Genomic DNA, 19,229 nt, shown 5'->3' with positions numbered 1-19,229 from the left:
GTTGATGTGTTCATGCCCTGGGGGGGTTCCAGGGGCCTGCGTAACCCCTTTGTAGGGGGGTTATCCTTCTCAAGTCCCAAAGTACTGTTAAACATACTCCAACGTTAGCTCAGTGAAGTAAAAAATAGGCCATTTCTTCAGAGTAACATGAACTTTCCTACATCTTCTTGCTCAACTCTGCAGTCCTGGGGAAGCTGTTCCCAGGCACAAGCCCACACTGGGAGCAGCCAAGGGTGAGGAAAGCAGAGCCTGCAGAAGTCCCCAGGCTGGGCAACTTGGCCCAAAACCAAGAGAACTGGGGCTCAGGGCTGAGCAAGGTGTCTCTGAAGGAAACAAAGGCTTTGGCAAGGGACTGTGGTTGTTACTTCAGGAGGCAGAAGGATCTCCAGGAAATGAACCATCTGCAGATCAGAATTAAAGTGAGAACATTTTCTGCATTTTGGAATATTCACCTCAAGCTGGTGCAAAGCCAGGCTGTGCACCCCCTTCTCTGCAACCCTGTACTGCTGAGTCAGTTCTCAGACTCAGGTCACCTACCTGGTTATTGCCTGAGTTTCAACAACTTTAGACTGAAAAACCTCCTGAGAAAGTGGAGAGACTTGGGCAGGCACAATGTCAGTCTGCAAGCACTAACACCTACAAATCCCCAGTGCTGTGAGCCAGCAAACTGACACTTATCAAAAGAAGCTTTGTGACAGTTTATCAACCAGACAAGGTGCAGCCCCCCAGCCTGATACACAAATTTGTGTTTGGTATCGTATTCCCACCAGATCTGTCAAACATAGAAGTTATTTATGGTGTACAGGGAACTAACAATTTTTAAATGGTAATTAGAAGATACCTCAGGCCATAAACAACTAAAACTCCCTTTGGAATGATGAAGGAGCACAGAAGGCCCTTTCATTCTTGTGTTCTCTTGCACTCCCATGTCTGGGATGTGCCCTGAGCTCCCTGACCTCCCCCTGACCAAGTCACAAAGAGAAAGGGAACTGATAAATAATTTTATTAGCAGCAGAAGGCAGAGGCAACATTGTACACAAAAAGTACCCTGCTTTTGTTATAATGAAATGCCCTGTGTATTCTACTTACAAAGTGAGGGAGTATATGGGTCCTAAAAACCCAAAACACTTCTCTGCAGGGAAACTGAGCCAGAAACATCAGCCACAGATCACAATGAGATGCTGTTATCATCCCATAACTCCCCATAACAGCAAGGAAAAGGACTTTGGACAAGCAGTGAATAACAGGAATTAAAGCTGGCAGTAGCAGAAACTTCAAAATATTTTCTGGTGGCACAGTTCAGGTATTCAGCAGTAACTCTCTCCTCCAGCCACTGCCATCAGCAGACAGACATTGAGCCCTGGAAACTTTGTGAACAATTTGTGGGAGCAGTCACAGGAGGAGGCAAGGGCAGAGCACAGAGCACAAGATCTGATATGATTCTTCAATGCCTAAACTTCTCTCCCAATAATCACCCCTCTTTCCAGAAAGGGCTTTCAGGGGAGCCTGAAAAAAGAAAAGAATTTGAATTCCAGGTCATCTTCACTGGCCTGAGACTCTTCTGCTGCCACAGAGAAACAGAAAAAAGGATTTTTTCTGCCTTGCAAATTATAAGAAAAACTAGATAAACCTCAGAACCTCTCTGGTCCTGAGTAAAGCCAAATGTTCTAGAATTAAGCTTTTTACTGCTACAAGCAGCTTTGTCTAGACCTGAACTTGAAACAAAGACTTTGAACTATTTCAGTAAAATCAGCTGATTACCTCAGTCTTGAACTTTGTGTGTACAGGACGCAAATACAAAAGTGAATCGAGCTACACAGATTGGATCACAAGAGGAAACAAGCAGACAGGCAGACAGAGCTGATCATCTCTGGGTTGCCTTCATCCTGGCTTTGCTCCAGCAGCTGCTCCAAGGATCACAGGAATGTCATGACTGTCCTGTTCTTGCCAATCTGCCAGGGCTCCAGAGGGTAAAAGCGGATGACAATCCTTTTGGGTAAAAGAGCAAAAATGTGGACAGGTAACATTATTTTACAATTAAACATTATTGCTGCTCAGTTTGCAACATAGTAGAAAATCTGCACTAGGGTCTGTCTTACAGTTCAGGTTGTTCATTTAACAGCAGGAAACATAAGCTGTGTATGGGTCAGGGTACAAACAGACTTCACCCACACAAACAAAAGCAATTTAAATATGATACTTGTCCATTTTAGAAGGAGCCACATAGTGCATAATCTTGCCAGGGATTTATCCTGACAGCACCCCAGAGGCAGGGAAGTACTATTATCCCTCTCCTTTGGGGAGATGGGTAAGACAAGCAGAGATGGACCTGGCTGACCTTCAGGAACAGCCTTGTTCCAGCACTTGGCAGGTGATGCCCTGGCAGGATGAAGCTTTACCAGTTCCAGTGGGGTTTTGCACCAGTTTCACCAACTGTAACTACTGATCTCCAGAGAACAGTAGTGCCCAGACTGTTCAACAAGTGCACACCAGGGTGTGGTTTTATCTGGCTCCAAAACGCGTCTGGGATTCAGCATCCACAAGCACTTAGTGTTTGTTAGAAATCTTGTCTTGGATCTGTATCACAACTTAGTCTCCTGGAGGACACGGAACTGCCACTATCTGCACTGCTCTGAACATCCCCTTTGTCGTGTTCCACGTCCATGGACCCCACAGACCCATGGGCCCGATGAGGACGCTCTCGCTGCCCTCGGGCTGAGCCCCCGCCGGGCCGCACTCACCGGTCGGGGCCCAGGCCCAGCTGCGCCGTCAGGACATCGAAGAAGCGGGCGCTGTGCGCCTTGTTCTGCTCCGCCGTGCCCACCACGCCGATGGACGACACCGCCAGCTGGGCACAGGGCTCGGCCGAGCCCGACAGCACCATGGCCAGCCCGCTCCGCACCGTCACGTTCACCCGCTGCCGGGACAGACACGGTTAGTCACGGTGAGCCACCGTCAGCCCCGCCGCCCCCGCTCCCGGCCCCGCTCACCTCCGCCGGTTTGCCCAGGATCTCCGCGGCGGCGGCGCACAGGGTCTGCGCCAGCCCCGGCGGCAGCCGCTCGGCCGGCAGGCTGGTGTCCAGCTCCACGAACGGCATGGCGCTGCTACTGCTCCGGCTGCCCGCGGCCTGCACCGCCTCTGCCCCGGCCCCCGTGTCCCGCCCGCGGAGCCGCCTCTGCCCCGGCCCGGCCCGTGTCCCGCCCCCGGAGCCGCCCCGTCAGCGCAGCCGAGCGGGGCGGGCTCAGCCCCGGCACCGCCCGCAGCAGCCGCGGAGCGCGCCCGGCCCTCCCCGAGCCCCTCGCTCCGGGCCAGCCCCGGGCCGGTCGCTCCGCTCCAACGGCTGCCAGGCCTGTGGGACCCACTCTCATTTGTGAGACCAAACGTACCCCCATTTCTCCTCACGGAGAAAAGCGAGGCACAACTTCCCAAGAATATTTCTGGGATTCACATTCTCTGAGCCTCAGAGAAAGTGTGAGAAGTGCGTATTACATGGCTCTACGCAGATATTTACCATATGTATTTTGACGTATTGATTAGTAGTGCTGTATTAACATTTTAATAATATGATAAATGTAGTCTTGTAGGTAAAAGGTAACTTTTGTAGTTAAAATAAGAACTATGTTAGTGGGATTTTTTTAAGAAAGGAATGAGGCACTCACACCAGATAGCAGCCCCAGGACACCTAAATCTTTCAGAGAAAAAGAATTTATTGCCCTCTTATCAGAAGAAACGAACTTCTTCCCTTCTTGAAGGCGCTGTTAGGATTAGAAGGAAGAAGCCGACACTGACCACACAGAATCCTGTGTTTGAATGGAATTTATGCATCATGTATGAGATGTATGAATATGCAACAGGCTGTTGCTTTTAAGGGTTAATCCTTTGTTAATGGGGGTCCTTTTTCGGGCTTATGCTGCCCAGAAAAGGTACCCGGACTGTCTGTAACTCTTTGTCTCTATTGTCTCATATTGTCCTAATGCAAATTGTCCAAATTATTATTACTCTATTGTATTACTATTTTTATAACCATTTTATTACTATTAAGCTTTTAAAATTTTAAAAACAAGTGATTGGCATTTTTCACAGAAAAAAACCCCAATTCTTATCTCATTTGCCGAGCCTGTGTTTGTGCAAAAGTAAAATGCAATATGGAGATTGTTTACCCAGAGTGATGTTTTGTTTCCTTTGCCTATCAGGGCCAGCTGTGTGTGTGTGTCAGGACTGTTGGCTGACAGTCACAAGATTCTGTGCAGTGGAGTGCTTGGCAGATTCAATTTAGATATAATGTAATATAGTGTAATATAGAATAGAATAACGTAGTATAATAAAGTAATAAATTAGCCTTCTGATATGATGGAGTCAGATGCCTCCTTTCTCCCTGAGCATTGGGGTTGCCTCACTTCACTACAACCAAAACCATCACATCTCACTAATGGATGGGTAGAATGAGTTTGTGACAGCCCTCACTGAGAGAGAAAAAACATTTCAGGTCACTACAAGACACCTCTGTGCAGGGAGGGCTGAGAATGGTAATTTCTCTTAACAACCAACAAATTGAAATTAAAAAGCAAGCAGAGAGCTTTACTGCTTTATCTAACATGTATTAATTACATGGACTTTGAGCAACCAGGACTTTGAACTCTCAAGCTGGTAAGTGACCTCGGCATGCTGGCTCACAGGGTCAGTCTAATCTGCAGATCACAGGTGTCCAAACTAGAGGCCAGAAGCTGAGCTACTGTCCAGTGAGGTTCCATGAGCTCCTTTACAACAAATGGTTATGAGCCAGTTATACTAAAAGGTCATCATTTAAGGCACAAAACTGTTGGGAAAATTTGCCTTGTGTAATGTGACATCCTGGTTTTCTACAATTCTAGACAGCGCTAATGAAAACTGATGAAATTGCTAATTTTTTTTTTTTTTTTTTTTTTTTTCCCTCTCAGGGAATTGCTTGGCCTTCACTGCTGCTAGTGAGGACAATACTGGCACAAGGAGTTATGTGCAAAAAACAGCGTGGAAGAAGGCTGGGCAAAGATTTCTAGGACAGAGTAGTACCTAGAACTGAAACCTTGGTGAAAAACACCGTGAGAAAACAACAGGTTTTTTAGAACTTGCCAGCAAAAGATGTCACTAGCCAAGACACGGTAGCACTAGAGGGAAAAAAATCCAAACAGTTATTTGATTAGTGAAGGAAGCAATTCCTGAATTTCATTACTCATTTTGTTTTAGTCTTTATAGAAAGAATTTTTTGGCAAGGATTTTAGGGTAAGGACAACACTACTTATGAATGGAAATATACAGATATATCTTCCACCAATTTCTGCATCCTTTACAATTTTTTATTTTCAACTGAAGAAACTGGAAATGGTTGGATTTGCTCAGATTTATCTCATAAATTGTGCTGCAATACAAAAGGATTTTGTGTTTGAGCAGAAACTAACAGCCAAGAAAAAGAGCCCAAAAGCTCCAAAACAACTCTTTGCCCTTTTATTGTGACGCATGTGTTGCTCAATGCCACAAAATCTCTCTTATTACTTCAGCTACACTGGATGACTTACTTGGTGAACTTCCATCCAAAACAGTCTCAGAAGAGCATGTCTGCATTTGTTCCCTCTCTGCATTTCCTAGGAGAAATGTGCTGTTACAGTATAACCACAGAAAAAAAACCCATTTTGTGTACTGTTATATTCTCTTTCATGAAAACACTGTGAATGCATTCTTTCAGGGTACTCCCTATATAACTTTAACATGGGTTTTTAGGTAATCCAAGGCTGTGGCCACCAGCAGCAGGAATCTCCAAGAACAGCTGCTGCCACACATGTACTGGTAGACAGAGCAACAACAGAGGCCAGGCTTTCAGAAATCCAAAGCAGTAGTTGAACTGAAGAATTATAAAGATTCACCATTGTAGAAATACAAAAACTTCTCAAAGGAACTTCAAGGGAAAAAGAAGTGTGGAATGTACATGGAGAGCCAAGCAAGATGCCTCAATAAGAAACTTTTATTTTTTTTTTTTTTCAGTTTGTGAAGTAGTTTTGTGCTCTACTTGTCTGTACAGACATGCTGGGAAGATGAGGATCAGACACACTTTGCATTACAAATGTTAAAATTAGAAACAATGATCCTCATCCTAATTCACTTCTTTAACATTCCCAGTTTGTAGGCTGGCTTGAATTCTGTCAGGAAATACCATTCTTGTCTCTACCATCTCTGAGAAGACTGACACTGAAATAAAATTCAGAGGCACGTTAAGTGACCTGTAGGGCCTTAGCCTTCTGTATAAATTTAATGTTTTAGGTCCTAAACATTCCCCAGCTTCCCCCCCATAGATACAAGAAAGACCTGGCCCACTCTGCAATTTCTGTGTTAGAATTACAGTGCTCTTTCCAGTTACATGGAGAACTGGATGTCAGAGTAGTTAAAAAGGAAAAAAAAAAAAAAAAAGGCAGGAAAAATGCTAAGATAGGTTACTTCATTTCAACATCTTCATCAACACAGGTGCCAGTTGCTCTTTCAGCTGTGGATCAATTTGAATATTGCTCAGTTCTTTGATATTGAGGATCATCTCGTGGGCTTGGAAAAAAAGCTCTTTGCCCACAGCATCCTCCACCCGCCTGCGCCACTCCCTCAGCCTGGGTCTGTCTTCAAAGATGTCACACCCAACTCCAACAGGCTGCAGAGAGGGGAGAGAGCAGCAGTGAGGCTTGGGGCAGTCACCTCTGAGCTGAGACAGCAGGCACTAACAGGAGACTTGCAGGTAAAGGGGAGAAAGGAACAGCTCATGGAGGAGCAGTAGGAAGGAGGGAAGTCTCTGGTACCTGTCTGGGGGACACAAAAGCTAAGCTGGATTTTAAAGGGCATTTACAACTCAGGGTGCTGGAATAGCTGATTAGGGCAGCATAGATGTGCACATTCTGTGAGTGATTTTCAGCCATGACACTGAAGATGTTGGCTGGCAGTTCCAGGGACCAGTGCCCAGTTTGCAGTAGAGAGGATTATACAGCAACCCCCAGCACAAAATGTGTTTAACTGAACCAGTGTCCTAACTAACATCATCTACCCCCTTTCTGCCTGTGCCACTCTCTGGAACACACTGCAAAAAAGCAGAACTGCTGGATTTCAGTCCCTTGGACACTGAACTGGGAGAAAGAAATCACTGCTGGGCTGCAGGACCCAGGCCTTGGTGGCCTAGCAGGGAAAAATCAGTTTGCAACAAACTTAATTTAAATGCCTCTGAGATTAATTATTTCATCTTCCAGACAGGCATGGGCAAGTATTATATTCTTGAATGCTAGAAATATTCCTATATGGTTGTCTCATTTCATCAGACCTGTCTGCTATTGCTTTTCATTTATATATATTACTTCCTTCTCTGGAGGTTCAAAAGAAAGTCATGATAAAAAATGAAGAAAAGGTTATTGCTACAGATGAGAAACAAAAGAGATTCTGTTGCAGCCAGCTCTTTTTCTTGATTTTCATTGCTGTTCTGAACCCACTCCCACATTCTCCCCATTGTCTTAGGCCAGTTCTGCCAAAATATGCCCTGACTCCTCCTGTTGTGAAGAGTTCCCACATGCTGCCCCCTCCCTGCTCAGCAGCATCTGTTTTCCTTGTGCTGAGCTTCCTCACCATGCTCCAGGCACTCACTTGCATCAGTTCCACAATGGCCACAAGATCTGCCAGGGAGATCTCACTGCCAATGATAAAAGCCTTGTCCTGCAGAAACCTCTCCTCAAATTGCTTCAGGGAAGTGGAGAGCCCCTCCATAACCTCCTGGAGCTTCTCCGAGGGCAGGGGCTGCCCTGTGAAGAGGGGAATCAGCACCTGAGGAGAGAAGGGACACAGCAGCACACATGACCATCTTCTCTGGTAATAGTAATTGAAGTTACACCCCAGGATCATCAGAACCCTGCAATAAAGCCACAGAAGGGGATGGCAGAGCTCCACAGAGCTCCTGGACAGAGAGCACACCAGCAGTCCTAAGTGTGACCTGCCACAGCAGTGATCTCAGCTAATCAGCAGCAATGTGAGGAACAAAATCAAGGATCCTCACCTCATTTTGTGCCTGGCAGCTGTGCCCTCCCACTCCAACCTGCTGGGCTACAAAAGAAAAATGGGCAACAGCTCCAGGGAAGACAAATCTGCCTGTTAGATGCTCTGTGTCACCAGCAGCTGCCCAGCAGCCACCCTGCTGTGGAACTGGGTGCTGCAGGCACTGCCTGTCCTGCAGGGTGATGGAGAGGAGGGAAGGGTGGTACCTGTGGCAGGAGCATTGGAAGGACTAGAATTTATCAACACTGGCTGGAGAGACAGAAATGGCTTCCTCTGTGCGACAGCAGCCACCAGGGCTGGAAGTGGTCAACACCATTTTTACACAAACCTTTCAGAGGCTTAAAGCATCACTCTTTAAACCACTAGAAATTTCGGTGGAGCAATCACAGAAGTGCAGTCCTTGTGTCTGCACAGACCTGCTGGCACAGGGGGTGGTTGCCTTTCTACAATATTTTTCACCAGTCACAGAGGTGTATGCACCACTGGAGCCCCCAGTGTTTCTCAGCTGTGCTGCCTTCACCTTCCACAGCTACAGAAGTCCAGTTTGTTTAGAGAATCAAAGTTATGAACACAAATTTCAATCAGTGCAAGTGAACTGAATTTCTACTTACTGCTAGTGTATTCAACAATTCAAGTTGGGATTGCTTAATCCAAGCCAGGATTTTGGCCAAATACATGTGGAATCCATTTCATCAGAAAATTCATGGCCAGTTTTCTTCCTAAGTGATTCCAATAATGCAAGTTGGGATCTTTGGGTAAACTTGTTTGAAACAGCTCTTCTTCCTTCTCCTTATCTCAGGGCTATCTTCTCCCATTTCTACTAATATGCTTCTCTTACAAGGTGCCTTTATATGTTTCCATATTTTCAGTTATTCTGAGGACCTTTTCTGCATCTGGGCTATCTAATCACCAGCAATTAGTTGGATTTCTTTCCCTTGGAGCACTGCAGTGACAGCCTGCAGAGGCTGGAAGAAACTGCTTCTTGTATGAATCTGCCTCATATTTGAATTGCTTCTCTGTACTCTCTAGCCAAAAAAATCAAATACCAATAAATTCAAGAAGATAAATGAGTCCTGATATGCTTTGTTAGGCACAAACAAGGGCAAATTTACAAGGGAGCAGTGAAGTTACCTCTTTACTAGCAATTCTGATTTCATGTGAAATTTCATGCCAGCTGTCCTTGCAGAACTATACTTGCACCTAGCTCTCTCTAGGGATAGCTGCATTAATTCTGGTGAGCTGGCTGGAAATAGGTGTCCAGCAAAATCATCTGATACTAAATGATTTTCTGACTCAGGCTGAATCAGGTAATTTTGCCTAAATGTTAATTGGTTTGGCGACACTGAGTAAAGAAAATCTGCCTCTCAGTGTGTCTCTGCTCTCTGTCCCTGAGCCTATTTCAGAGAAGAACATAAGTGTGCTGGAAGCAGGAGACTCCTTCTGGATTTCCACCCTCAGGAGGCTGCAGGAACTTGTATGAAGAATGCAAGTCTTTCTGCTTCCAGCAACAAAACAAATGTTCACCAAAGCCAAACTCTGCCTGTGTGCACACTCTGCACAGCTGTGCAGGGAGGGGGAGGCCCTTGGAAGCAACACAAACTCTGTTACATATTCACTCACAAATCCAGGCAATGAAAGTCTGCTGGGTTTGAGACCTTCTGCACCAGCCCTTCTTTCAGGGAAAAACCAAAACGGCCAAATCTGTTTTTGCCAGATCCTGATGTTGATCAGTTTGGAACTGCTCCTTTCTGCTGCATTGCACTAAATAGTTATTTAGTTATTTGCACTGGGTGTTTGGTAATTTGAACTGTTTGCATGATTTGTATCCTATCACCACATGGTTTTCCCCTTTCCTCCTGTCAGTGTTGGTGCTCTCTCCCTGGTTTACCCCTCCTCAGCTGTATCCCACTGGCTGTTGCCCCCTTCCTCTCTGCTCAAATTCCCCCTGGGAGAAGACAATGCCCTCTTTTCCATCTGCGGGGTCACCTGGATGATCTGGTGTCTCCTATCAAGGAAATAAATTTACAGAATCACAGAATAATGAGGCTGGAAGAGACCTCTAAGATCATCAAGTCCAACCTATGCCCTAACACCTCAACCAGACTGTAGCACCAAGTGCCATATCCAGTCTTTTTTTAAACACATCCAGAGGTGGTGGTTCTACCGCCTCCCTGGGAAGAGCATTCCAGTACTTCATTATTCTTTTGGTGAAAAATTTCTTCCTAATATCCAACCTACACCTTCCCTGATGTAGCTTGAGGCTGTGTCCTCTGGTTCTGTCAGAGACCAACCCCATCTGTCTGCAGCCTCCCTTCAGGAAGGTGTAGAAAGCAATGAGGTCACCTCTGAGCCTCCTCTTCTTCAGGCTAAACAGCCCCAGCTCCTTCAAACACTCCTCACAGGGCTTGTGTTCCCCACGTGGAGAAGAGCACTTCTTGTCTTTTGCCTTTGTCCTGTGTGTGCTGGGCTCCATAGGACCTGAACAGCCCAGACACGGATTCTTACACCTTCCAGCTAGGAATGGCCCAGGTTTGTTGTTTCATCACAACAGTCTCTGAACTGGGGCTGTTAAGTGCTCAGTACTCTCACAAACCAACACCACTTCACCCACATTTTCACATTCAGTCTCCTCACCTTGATCCACATGGTTTTAGGAGCATTGGCCCTGATGTTGGTGTGGTGCCAGGACAGGTACTCATCCACACGGGCCCTCTGCTGGATGTCTGAGGGGTACCAGTGGTCGGGAGTGTTGTACTTGCGGCTCAGGTACAGCAGGATGGCAGTGCTGCCCACACAGCAGGGGACAAGGAAAGGTCAGGCAGTTAAGGGCACAATGCTCTTGCCTAAGCTCCCCCTCCTGCTCCTTCTCAGCTTGCTGCTTCCACTAAAAAACATGCAGATCAGGATTTCCAGCAGAGTCTAGGGACCATATAAAGGCATCTAATTCATGTTGACATCAGTGGCCCTTAATCACCTCAGCTTCCATGAAAACTTTAACCTGCTGGAAAATCACAGCACTGCTGGACAATACTGGGGGTAAACACACTGGGCTAAACAAACAATAAACCTGCATGATCCTCTATCAGTGATGGTGACTCCACTTGCTCCTTGCCTGTTCTGACCTATCTCTCTGACACCTGTGCAACAAATGAAACTCTCTGTGGGCTATTGCTGCCTTTTCATCAGGTCTGTCTCCAGCATGCAGCTTCCACTGAAGTCAGTGGAAGTCTCAGCAAGGAAACCCTACAGAATCTTTTTTTGTGTTTGTCCAAATGTTTATACTTTCACTAACTGGAAGAAGTCAGATGGAAAAATATCTTAGTCATTTGCAACAATACTTATGCTATTACTACAAAAAAAAAAAAAAAAAGCCACAGAAAATGTGCTGACAAAATGGAAGAAAATGCAGACAGCCCTGCCATGCTGATACTGCTATAGTTCAATTGTTTCAGTATTATTACATCATTACCAGTCTCCATATTAATCTTTTAATGTAAAGCCTAAATTTTATCTGTGTAGATGTTCTCTCAGCCTTTATGACTAATTCAGATAAACAGAATTCTTTCCTAGAGTAAAAGGGATTTCTTTTCCCAGGGTGAAAGGGATTTTTATAAGCGTTAAACATCTCCCAGAAATGTTTATAATCCCATTTTGAGGTAAGTACACTTAGGGTGAGATGAGGAAGCTAAGTCAGCTGAGTTGTTTACATTCTGAAAGACAATTCAAACGGAAAATGGAAAGAGATCAAATGAGGTTATACTATTAAAAATAACCAGCACGTTCATATATTCTGTGATCCTTAATTATTCCATGGGAATGACATCTTCTGAATGCAGCACAGACTGTGGTACCCAAGGAAATCTAAGGACTGAGCTCTTACCATTCTGCAAGGGTGAAGTCTCCGTCCTTCAGTGCTGGTACTTTCTTCAAGAGGCTGACTTTGCCTGCACCTTCACTGCTTGATGGTCCTAAGAACGTGAACAGACAAACCTGAGGTCAGAAGTGTACCTGCCAGTGCATAATAAATGAAATACCTGCAGCCAGTTGCATGATCAGTGAACTGTGTGAGGTTTTCCCAATAGGGTCATGGCTCACAAAGGAAAGGTAATGAAATGGCAGAGTCAGTGTAAGAGCTGCCTGCAGAGGCAGCAGGCTCAGGCTGGCCACGTGGCATGGAGCAGTGGATATTTTTATACTTCTAGCAGCACTTCTCTTGCTTGATCCAGGTAAACCAGGATATTTGCAGAACTTACTGAGAGAGTGGACATTGGCTGGGGCAGGGAAGCTCAAACACTCAACCCTGCACTACTCTGTGTCACTCCTGGCTCTGCACATCAACCTACTGCTAACAGGAAAACACAGGAGGAATACACCATTCCCTAAGAATTGAAACTCCATAGTCCCTTTGGAGGAATTAACAGCTGACTATCTAATCAGGCTTTCAGTTTCCCACTGCTGCCACCAGACTTGCCAGCCTGCAGTTAAATGCCAGGGAGTTGCACAACAGCCCAGGAACACCTGAGTGAGAAAAGCTGTGAGGAATTTGTTTGCTTTGCTTGTTTGAGGTTCTCCTGACAGGACATGACAATTAAAGTGCAAATCCTGATCAAATCAGCATGACCAGCAGGAGGTCCTGTACAAAACTCTCTTTGTTCAAAAAAAGACAAGAAAAAGGATCATTAACTTATAGTGACCTCCAGCTCTAAGAACTATTTGTGCCCATTGAGGAAGCAGTGGCAGTGTCTACATTACTGGGCAAATGTGCAGTAGGAAATAAAACCAGCCTCTGGACAAACAAGTTGATTTGCAGCTGGTTTGGGAAGGGCTGGGAGAAGGCAGGTTGCTGCATTACTGCTTTCTCTTATATTGATTTCACATAATGAGTTAAATCAAGCAGAGCATACATTACCACTTGTTCTCCTTTCCAGCTGACTAGCCTCTACTTTATATTTTCTTGGAGGAGTGGGTTTTTTTAAATTTCAGTGTAAGTAGATTCATCAGAGACTAAGGTTTACACTCTTCTGCTATTTGAAGGGATTCAAACCCACATTTTCCCTTTCATTAGGAAAAGTCTCTGGCTGCCTGCTGTGGATATGGGTATATATGGTATTTATGTGAATAGCTGGGTAAGAGGTTCCATCTGCACAGCAGAACCAGGCAACACTGTCAAGAGAGGCAGGAAACCCTAGGTAGGGCTTCTTAAAAATAACAGCCTGACAGAAACCTCAAGCTAAGCCTAATAACTGAGAAAATTGAGTATAAAAATAAAAAATGTCCAAAAGTGGCCAAAGTACAGGATATCTCACCCCCATGATTTGCATCACGGAAACATTAAGGCAAACATTTGTAAATCTACTGTCATGCAAGGAGTTGCTCAGGGAAGGTGCTTTGTTTAGTGCTTTTAGAATGGCCCCAAAGGCCAGTGGTCACCACACACCCAGCTCTGGTGAGCTCTCTAGCGTTCACCTGGTCTTTGGAAAAGTGCAGTAGAAAGTTGCAGTCAGTAATGCTTACAGCTAATGAGCAGTCCCTCGTCAGACCCAGCTGTTTGGCTGTCCTGCTGTCTGTGTTTATTATCCAGGGCAGCAGGGAACTAAGAAACAAGGACATGAGAAGTAAGCAGTGGGTGAGGGCAGCCTGAATCGGATTTCAGAGAGCTTTCATCATACGGCAATTCCAGCACGGATACTGAGCATATTTGTTCCGTGACAAACCACGTACCATGTCATTACAGCAGGTTGGACAGTAGCTCAGTGCCTGTGACACAGCCTGCACCACAGCCTGGGGATGGAATCAGCTACTTTGGTTTGCAGAAAGACATAACAGACCTGTGCTGAGACTCTGACTGAACTGTGAACTGGTAAATGCCTTGGTGTGAACACTAACTCCAGGCTGCTTCATTGGGACCTACTGCTTCTTGTATGAAAATAGAGACCAATATTTGTATTTGCAGTTTAGCAGAACTTAAGCTTGTGCCTCTCTTCCAGCCAGCAGAGCCAGCCATTTTGGTCTGTGGTATTGGGTGCTCCATCTTTATCATTGCTGTGATGTGGGCTTGACTTACAGCGCTGTTTAACATCAGTTGTATCTGGAGTAATTAGTTCTTGATGATGCTCAAGGTACAGATCTATAGATATAGATAGATATAGATAGATATAGATAGATATAGATATAGATATAGATATAGATATACACACCGTGTGTGTTGTTGGGCTTTGAGATGTAACTTTAACAAGCAGAGTATCCAGTCAAAAAGCAGGTCAGGCTGCCCACATGAGGAAATCTTAAGCCTAAGCCATAGTGCAGAGAAGGAGGTTTATTGATGGGTGAAAAGAGCAATGGAGATGATTTTATGGAAATAGAAGGGGGGAAATCCCACTCTATTTGCCAATCACATAACCCTCAGCCAAGGGTTTCGAAGTAACATGCTGTGCCTTAGGCACAAAAGTAACAATTTACAGGGAAACTCCACATTTAACTGGGCAACAGTCACACAGCTGGAGGAGCCTGAACAGAGTTGCCGCAACCCACAGCACTCCCAGAGCACTCCTCGGCTGTCAGTGTGACTAATTTGCTAGAAATGGCTAGAGGAACATTCCTTGGAGAGCCACAAAAATAGATGCAGCAGAGCTGCGGGACTGCTCTGGGAACTGGAGCCGCACGCTCAAACCACTGCGTCCAACGCCCCTGGGCAGCGCCGGGGTTCAGCATCCCCCGGCTGGCCCGGGGAGCTCCTCCTTCCCTCGCAGCGGCCTGAGGGACGAGCGCAGCTCCTGGGCCGGGAGGCCAAGGGGTTCCCGTGAGGGCAAAGCCTCGGCAAACCCCCAACGCCCGGGCCGCAGCGATTCCGCGGGGTCCGTGAGGGCAAAACCCTGTGAGGGCAAACCCCCAAGGCCCGCGGCCGCAGCGGTTGCCCGGGCTCCGTGAGGGCAAACCCCTGAGGGCGAAGCCCCGCAGCGGCAGCGGGCTCAGCGCGGCCCCCGCCGGGATCGCGTTACAGCGCCAGGAGCTTGCGGGGCCCGGCCGCTCCCTCCCCGCCCGCTCGGTCTGTGGGGACCCTCCCGGCCTGCGGGGACCCTCCCGTCCCTGCCCCGGCCTCACCTGCGCGGGGCTGCTCCGCGCCGCTCGCCGCCGCCGGCTTCTTCCCCAGCACCGAGTCTGCCAAGAGCCAAGAGAGCGGCTGAGCCCGCGCCCCGCCGGGCCGCGCCCGCCCCGGCCCCGCCGCCTCGGGCAGCGCCCGTCCCACCTTTGAACAGCTCCACGTGCTTGAACTCGAAGGGGATGTTGTTGCTCCGGGCGAAGATGTAGATGGAGCGGCAGGGCTGCGAGAGCAGGTCCAGGTACAGCTCCAGCCCCATCCCGACCCGGCCCGCCCTGCGGGAGCTGCCGCGGCTCTGCCGCCGAGCGCCCGGAGCCGCCCCGCATGGGCCGGCGGGGGCCGAGCCGCGCCGGGCGGGAGGTGCCCTCCGGCCCTCCCCCGTTCCCTCCCTCGCTGGCCCGGGCCGGGCCGGGCGGGGGCACAGCAGCGGGGTCTGTGCCGGGGGGACGGCGGGACGAGCCCTGGAGAGTGCCGAGGAGCCCGGGAGAGCCCAGCCGGGGCAGGGAGCACGGCCCGAGCTGGGACAGGGGTGACAGAGCTCCGCTTTCCACAGTGTCGGGCGGCCCTGGCTCGCTGTGGCTGGCAGCGTGTTCATTCATTTTCCGAAGGGAAGGTAACGAGAATAGTGACACGAGTAGCGGTCAGTTACCAGCCTCAAAGGTTGGTACTAAGCAGTGAGAGAGAAGGGGCTGTCACTCCCCTCACAGCTTTAGCTGGCACCGCGGGGTCTCTGGAGTTACTCACCCACAGCATCCCACTACGACTTTCACAAGGTAAATGCAGAGTTTTGTAACAGTTCTGCAGGGCTGTGCCACACTGCAGACAGGGCCCCTGCACAGTGTCCTCTAAGGCAGTGTTAATCACGTGCCGCCAGGTCTCAGCAGGGCTTTCTGTCCAGAACATAATTCTTTAGTCACGTATTCTCTGCTGCAAGGTGACATCTGAACGGCAGTGAAGTGTGGAGGACTCCTCTGTGGACATTACCTCTGCACACTCACTCAAAGTGACTTTCCCCTCCCTGGTATTTGTCGCTTGCACTGAGCCCACAGCATTTCCCAGCTGTGTGATTCGGGAAGGTGACATGCTGGCTGAGTGCAGGGACTCTGGGAGCTGTGAGATAGAGCAGCTGAACCACTCAGGGCAAAGTCACCCCCAATCAAACCCACCTCAGCAGTGCTGACACCTCGCTATCAGTGTCGTGCCAGAGAGCTTGTATGGCACACACAGATCTTTGGGAATCTCAGGGAGAGGGAACTGGAGGATCAGCTGCTCTTGTTCTTGTGAAAAGGCTTGGGTACTTGAGTTGTGAGCTTGTGGACTAGACAAATTACAAACTGGAACATTTCCAGGGGTTCAGAAATTTCAGATTTAGAAGAGCACTGTAAGAATTCTTCAGTTTCTCAGCCAGAAAAGGGACAGGTGCTGTGCACCCCCTTCACTTCCCCTGCAGCACAGCTCAGCCTCTTGAGCACCTGCACCCAGCACTGATATGCTGCAGATCACAGATCATAGAGTCTTGAGTTCAAACTCCTTCAGTGCAAAGGAATCTGAAATGTTAAGGGAGTGGGGAAAAGGAGCATGGAAGTGGCTCTGCACAGGTAAATAGTCAGAGAAGTCTTTGAGCTTCAAAGTGCTCCCATGCCCACACTCTGAGAGATCATTGAGAAGAGTGTTGATCTCAGCAGTGTGCAGCACCATGAGCAGTGTGGGTTCACTTGGCTCCTTTGTTCATGGTTCACTTGGTCCATTAGTCCTATCTGAACTTCAAAGATCTTTTCATGTCCCTCCTGGAAATGCTCCTTCCTTAAGTTTTTCTCCAATTTGCTGACTGCACTGCACAGCCCACATAACCAAAGAGGTATTTTTATCTGCTTGTGTTATAGGGCATTTGATTGATTATTCCTGGCTCCAGGCTAGTGCTTCTAGCACTGTATTTTCATTTGACTCCATCACCTCAAAGACCATTTTTCGTGCCCTTATCTTCTCTGTCAGCATTTTGGAAGCAGGAGCAAGACAGAAAAAAATGCATTAAGTTTTGCAGTTTATTTCTTAATCATTTAGAAGAAGTCTCACGATGTCTTTCTGGTTTTTCAACATTCCTCCTATTTTGTGTGTTACAACTTCATTTTATTCCAGAATCACAGGTTCTCACTTATTTCCAAATAGCCCTGGCAAGAGTTGAGGAAGTTGAATGGACCACGTTCGATTAAGCTGACAGTGGAGGTGTAATCCCTCTCCCTTTCCAGGGTGAAAGGGGAGTGTTCTCTCAACAGACCTTGTACCAAACAAGCAAAACTCTTGCACAACCTGTTGGGTTTTGGGAGGCAGCTCCCAGGGCTTTCCATCTAGGAACTGGAACCAGGCAAGATCCAATGGCACAAAGCAACAAAATACAGAGGTAGAGGGGTAGCAGAAGGCAAAGTACAAGGATGAGCAGCCTTATATCCATGATTTAGAGCAAAGAACAAGGCAGATTTATCTGTTTCATAGCTCTGTGGCCATCCAAGGAGTTGCTCTAGGGAGGTGCTTTGTCCTGTGGGAATGGAAGGGCTCAAAATGCCACTGGGTCACTGCACACAGAAAGTATGGGAAAAACAATTTAAAATCTCCTTCTGTCATAATGACCAGGCTGGAGTGAGGCAAGTGTACTTATCCTTTGTGAAACAGCAGGGCAGGAGCACCAGAGAGCCAGCTCTGAACATAGCCCCAGCTTGGTTCTGAAGGCAGCCTTCCTTGCAGGAGTGCACAATTTAAGGAACTTGTGCCTCATTCCAACAAGCAGAAAATTGGCTCAAGGCTCTTAGGTGGAATTTTTGTGCTACAAGTATAGTAAATAAAAAAAGTTTTAAAAAGACATTTTATTTGCCTTGGCTTGTGCAATGGTTTGCATACAGAGCAGCCCTGTCTGGGGATTCTGCAGGGACATGTGTGGCACAAAAGGCTCTGCTCTTAAGTCCATTTTGAGATCTGTCAGGATTAGCACCCCACAAAACAGACTCTTGGTTTTGATTGTTTCTCTGCTCTGCCTGTACTTGAACAGAAAGTGTGAGAAATATTTATGATGCTGGAAGAAGTTTGCTCTCTGCAAGAAAGGGAAAAGCTGAAAGTCGGGGCAGGTACAAAGGTGCCAGCAGCAGAGTGCAGTGAGGCTGGGCAGCCTTGGCAAGGCAGCAGAGGCACCTCTTTGATTTCAGGGTGCAGAGCAGCCCAGCTGGGAGCGTGGTGAGGCTGCAGTGAGGAAGGAAGGAAGTGGTACAACGTAAACACCTCCTGGGCTCAGCAGGGCAGGCTGTCAGGCACTGCTGCTCAGGCACCAGGCATGCCAGCACTCCTAGGGCACACACAGAGCTGCCCTTTGCTCACTCTCAACAAATGTACCAATAAAACATCAGGTAAGAATTCAAATAGCCCTGCACGGAAAGGGAGAGAGTTTGAGGGCAAATGTGCCTTTTCATCACTGATATTGAGGATTTCCTGCAGGCTGGAAGGATGGAAAGGAAAGGCACCAGGCTGCTCCTGCAGCTCAGCCTTCAGGCATGTGCAATGCAGACTCTGGTTTGTGGCCCTTTGAACTAAAGGGCAGGTTTACTCAGAAAACAAACAGAAAAGCCAGCTGGCTCATTCCCCAAAAACAGGAGATCCAAAATGAAAAAATGTGTGAGACTTTGAGCAGCTACATTGACCATTTCTGGGCACTGCAATAACTTGACTTGCATTCAGACATCTCACACCCAGCTTAGTGTGCAGCCTGCCCCATGGATGGTGTAAGCAGCAGCAGAGACAAACAGACCTCCAGGTACAAACACAGCTTAGCAAGGAGGGGAGAAAAACAGTTCTGCAAACTGGAACCCTCCTCATGGAGGTCTGCACCTGGAAATGGGAGCTCACAGGGACAGGAGAACATGGAAAACAGGAATGGCACAAAGGGACACAGGCTGTGGCTATGGAGGGTGCTGCACAGGTGTGGATGATGATGTGATATCCACTTCCTTCCAAATCCTGATTACAAATCCAAACAGAGCTACAACACCTGGCACATGCAGCCCTTGGCTTTCTGGAGCATCTGAGGAGACTGAAGAGCAG

General features: G+C 47.5%; 2 protein-coding genes across 4 annotated transcripts; both read right to left on the bottom strand.

Moving 5' to 3' along the window:
- Positions 1-987: 987 nt before the first annotated feature.
- DDT (D-dopachrome tautomerase) lies at positions 988-3,156 on the bottom strand. Of its 2 annotated transcripts, XR_009275465.1 has the most exons (4): positions 2,991-3,156; positions 2,742-2,917; positions 1,762-1,989; positions 988-1,506 (listed from the first exon to the last, which is right to left on the bottom strand). XR_009275465.1 is itself a non-coding variant. In XM_058816714.1 (3 exons), exons 1-3 carry the CDS (start codon positions 3,096-3,098, stop codon positions 1,917-1,919), a joined length of 357 nt encoding a protein of 118 aa, XP_058672697.1. In that variant the 5' UTR covers positions 3,099-3,156; the 3' UTR covers positions 988-1,916. The 2 variants fall into 2 exon arrangements, 1 of the variants encoding a protein (XP_058672697.1); XM_058816714.1 differs by having other exon boundaries at positions 988-1,989.
- Positions 3,157-3,594: 438 nt separating this feature from the next.
- LOC131565629 (glutathione S-transferase theta-1) lies at positions 3,595-15,467 on the bottom strand. Of its 2 annotated transcripts, none has more exons than XM_058816620.1 (7): positions 15,294-15,467; positions 15,149-15,205; positions 11,928-12,015; positions 10,682-10,832; positions 7,643-7,819; positions 6,467-6,668; positions 3,595-6,220 (listed from the first exon to the last, which is right to left on the bottom strand). In XM_058816620.1, exons 1-6 carry the CDS (start codon positions 15,403-15,405, stop codon positions 6,468-6,470), a joined length of 786 nt encoding a protein of 261 aa, XP_058672603.1. In that variant the 5' UTR covers positions 15,406-15,467; the 3' UTR covers positions 3,595-6,220; position 6,467. The 2 variants fall into 2 exon arrangements, with proteins under 2 accessions (XP_058672603.1, XP_058672604.1); XM_058816621.1 differs by having other exon boundaries at positions 3,595-5,619.
- Between the last annotated feature and the right edge of the window lie 3,762 nt (positions 15,468-19,229).

This window comes from Ammospiza caudacuta, chromosome 18, assembly GCF_027887145.1.
Source record: "Ammospiza caudacuta isolate bAmmCau1 chromosome 18, bAmmCau1.pri, whole genome shotgun sequence".
Taxonomy (NCBI): Eukaryota; Metazoa; Chordata; class Aves; order Passeriformes; family Passerellidae; genus Ammospiza; species Ammospiza caudacuta.
Note: the sequence above shows the minus strand (reverse complement) of the source record. Positions and strands in the feature narration are given on the sequence as shown.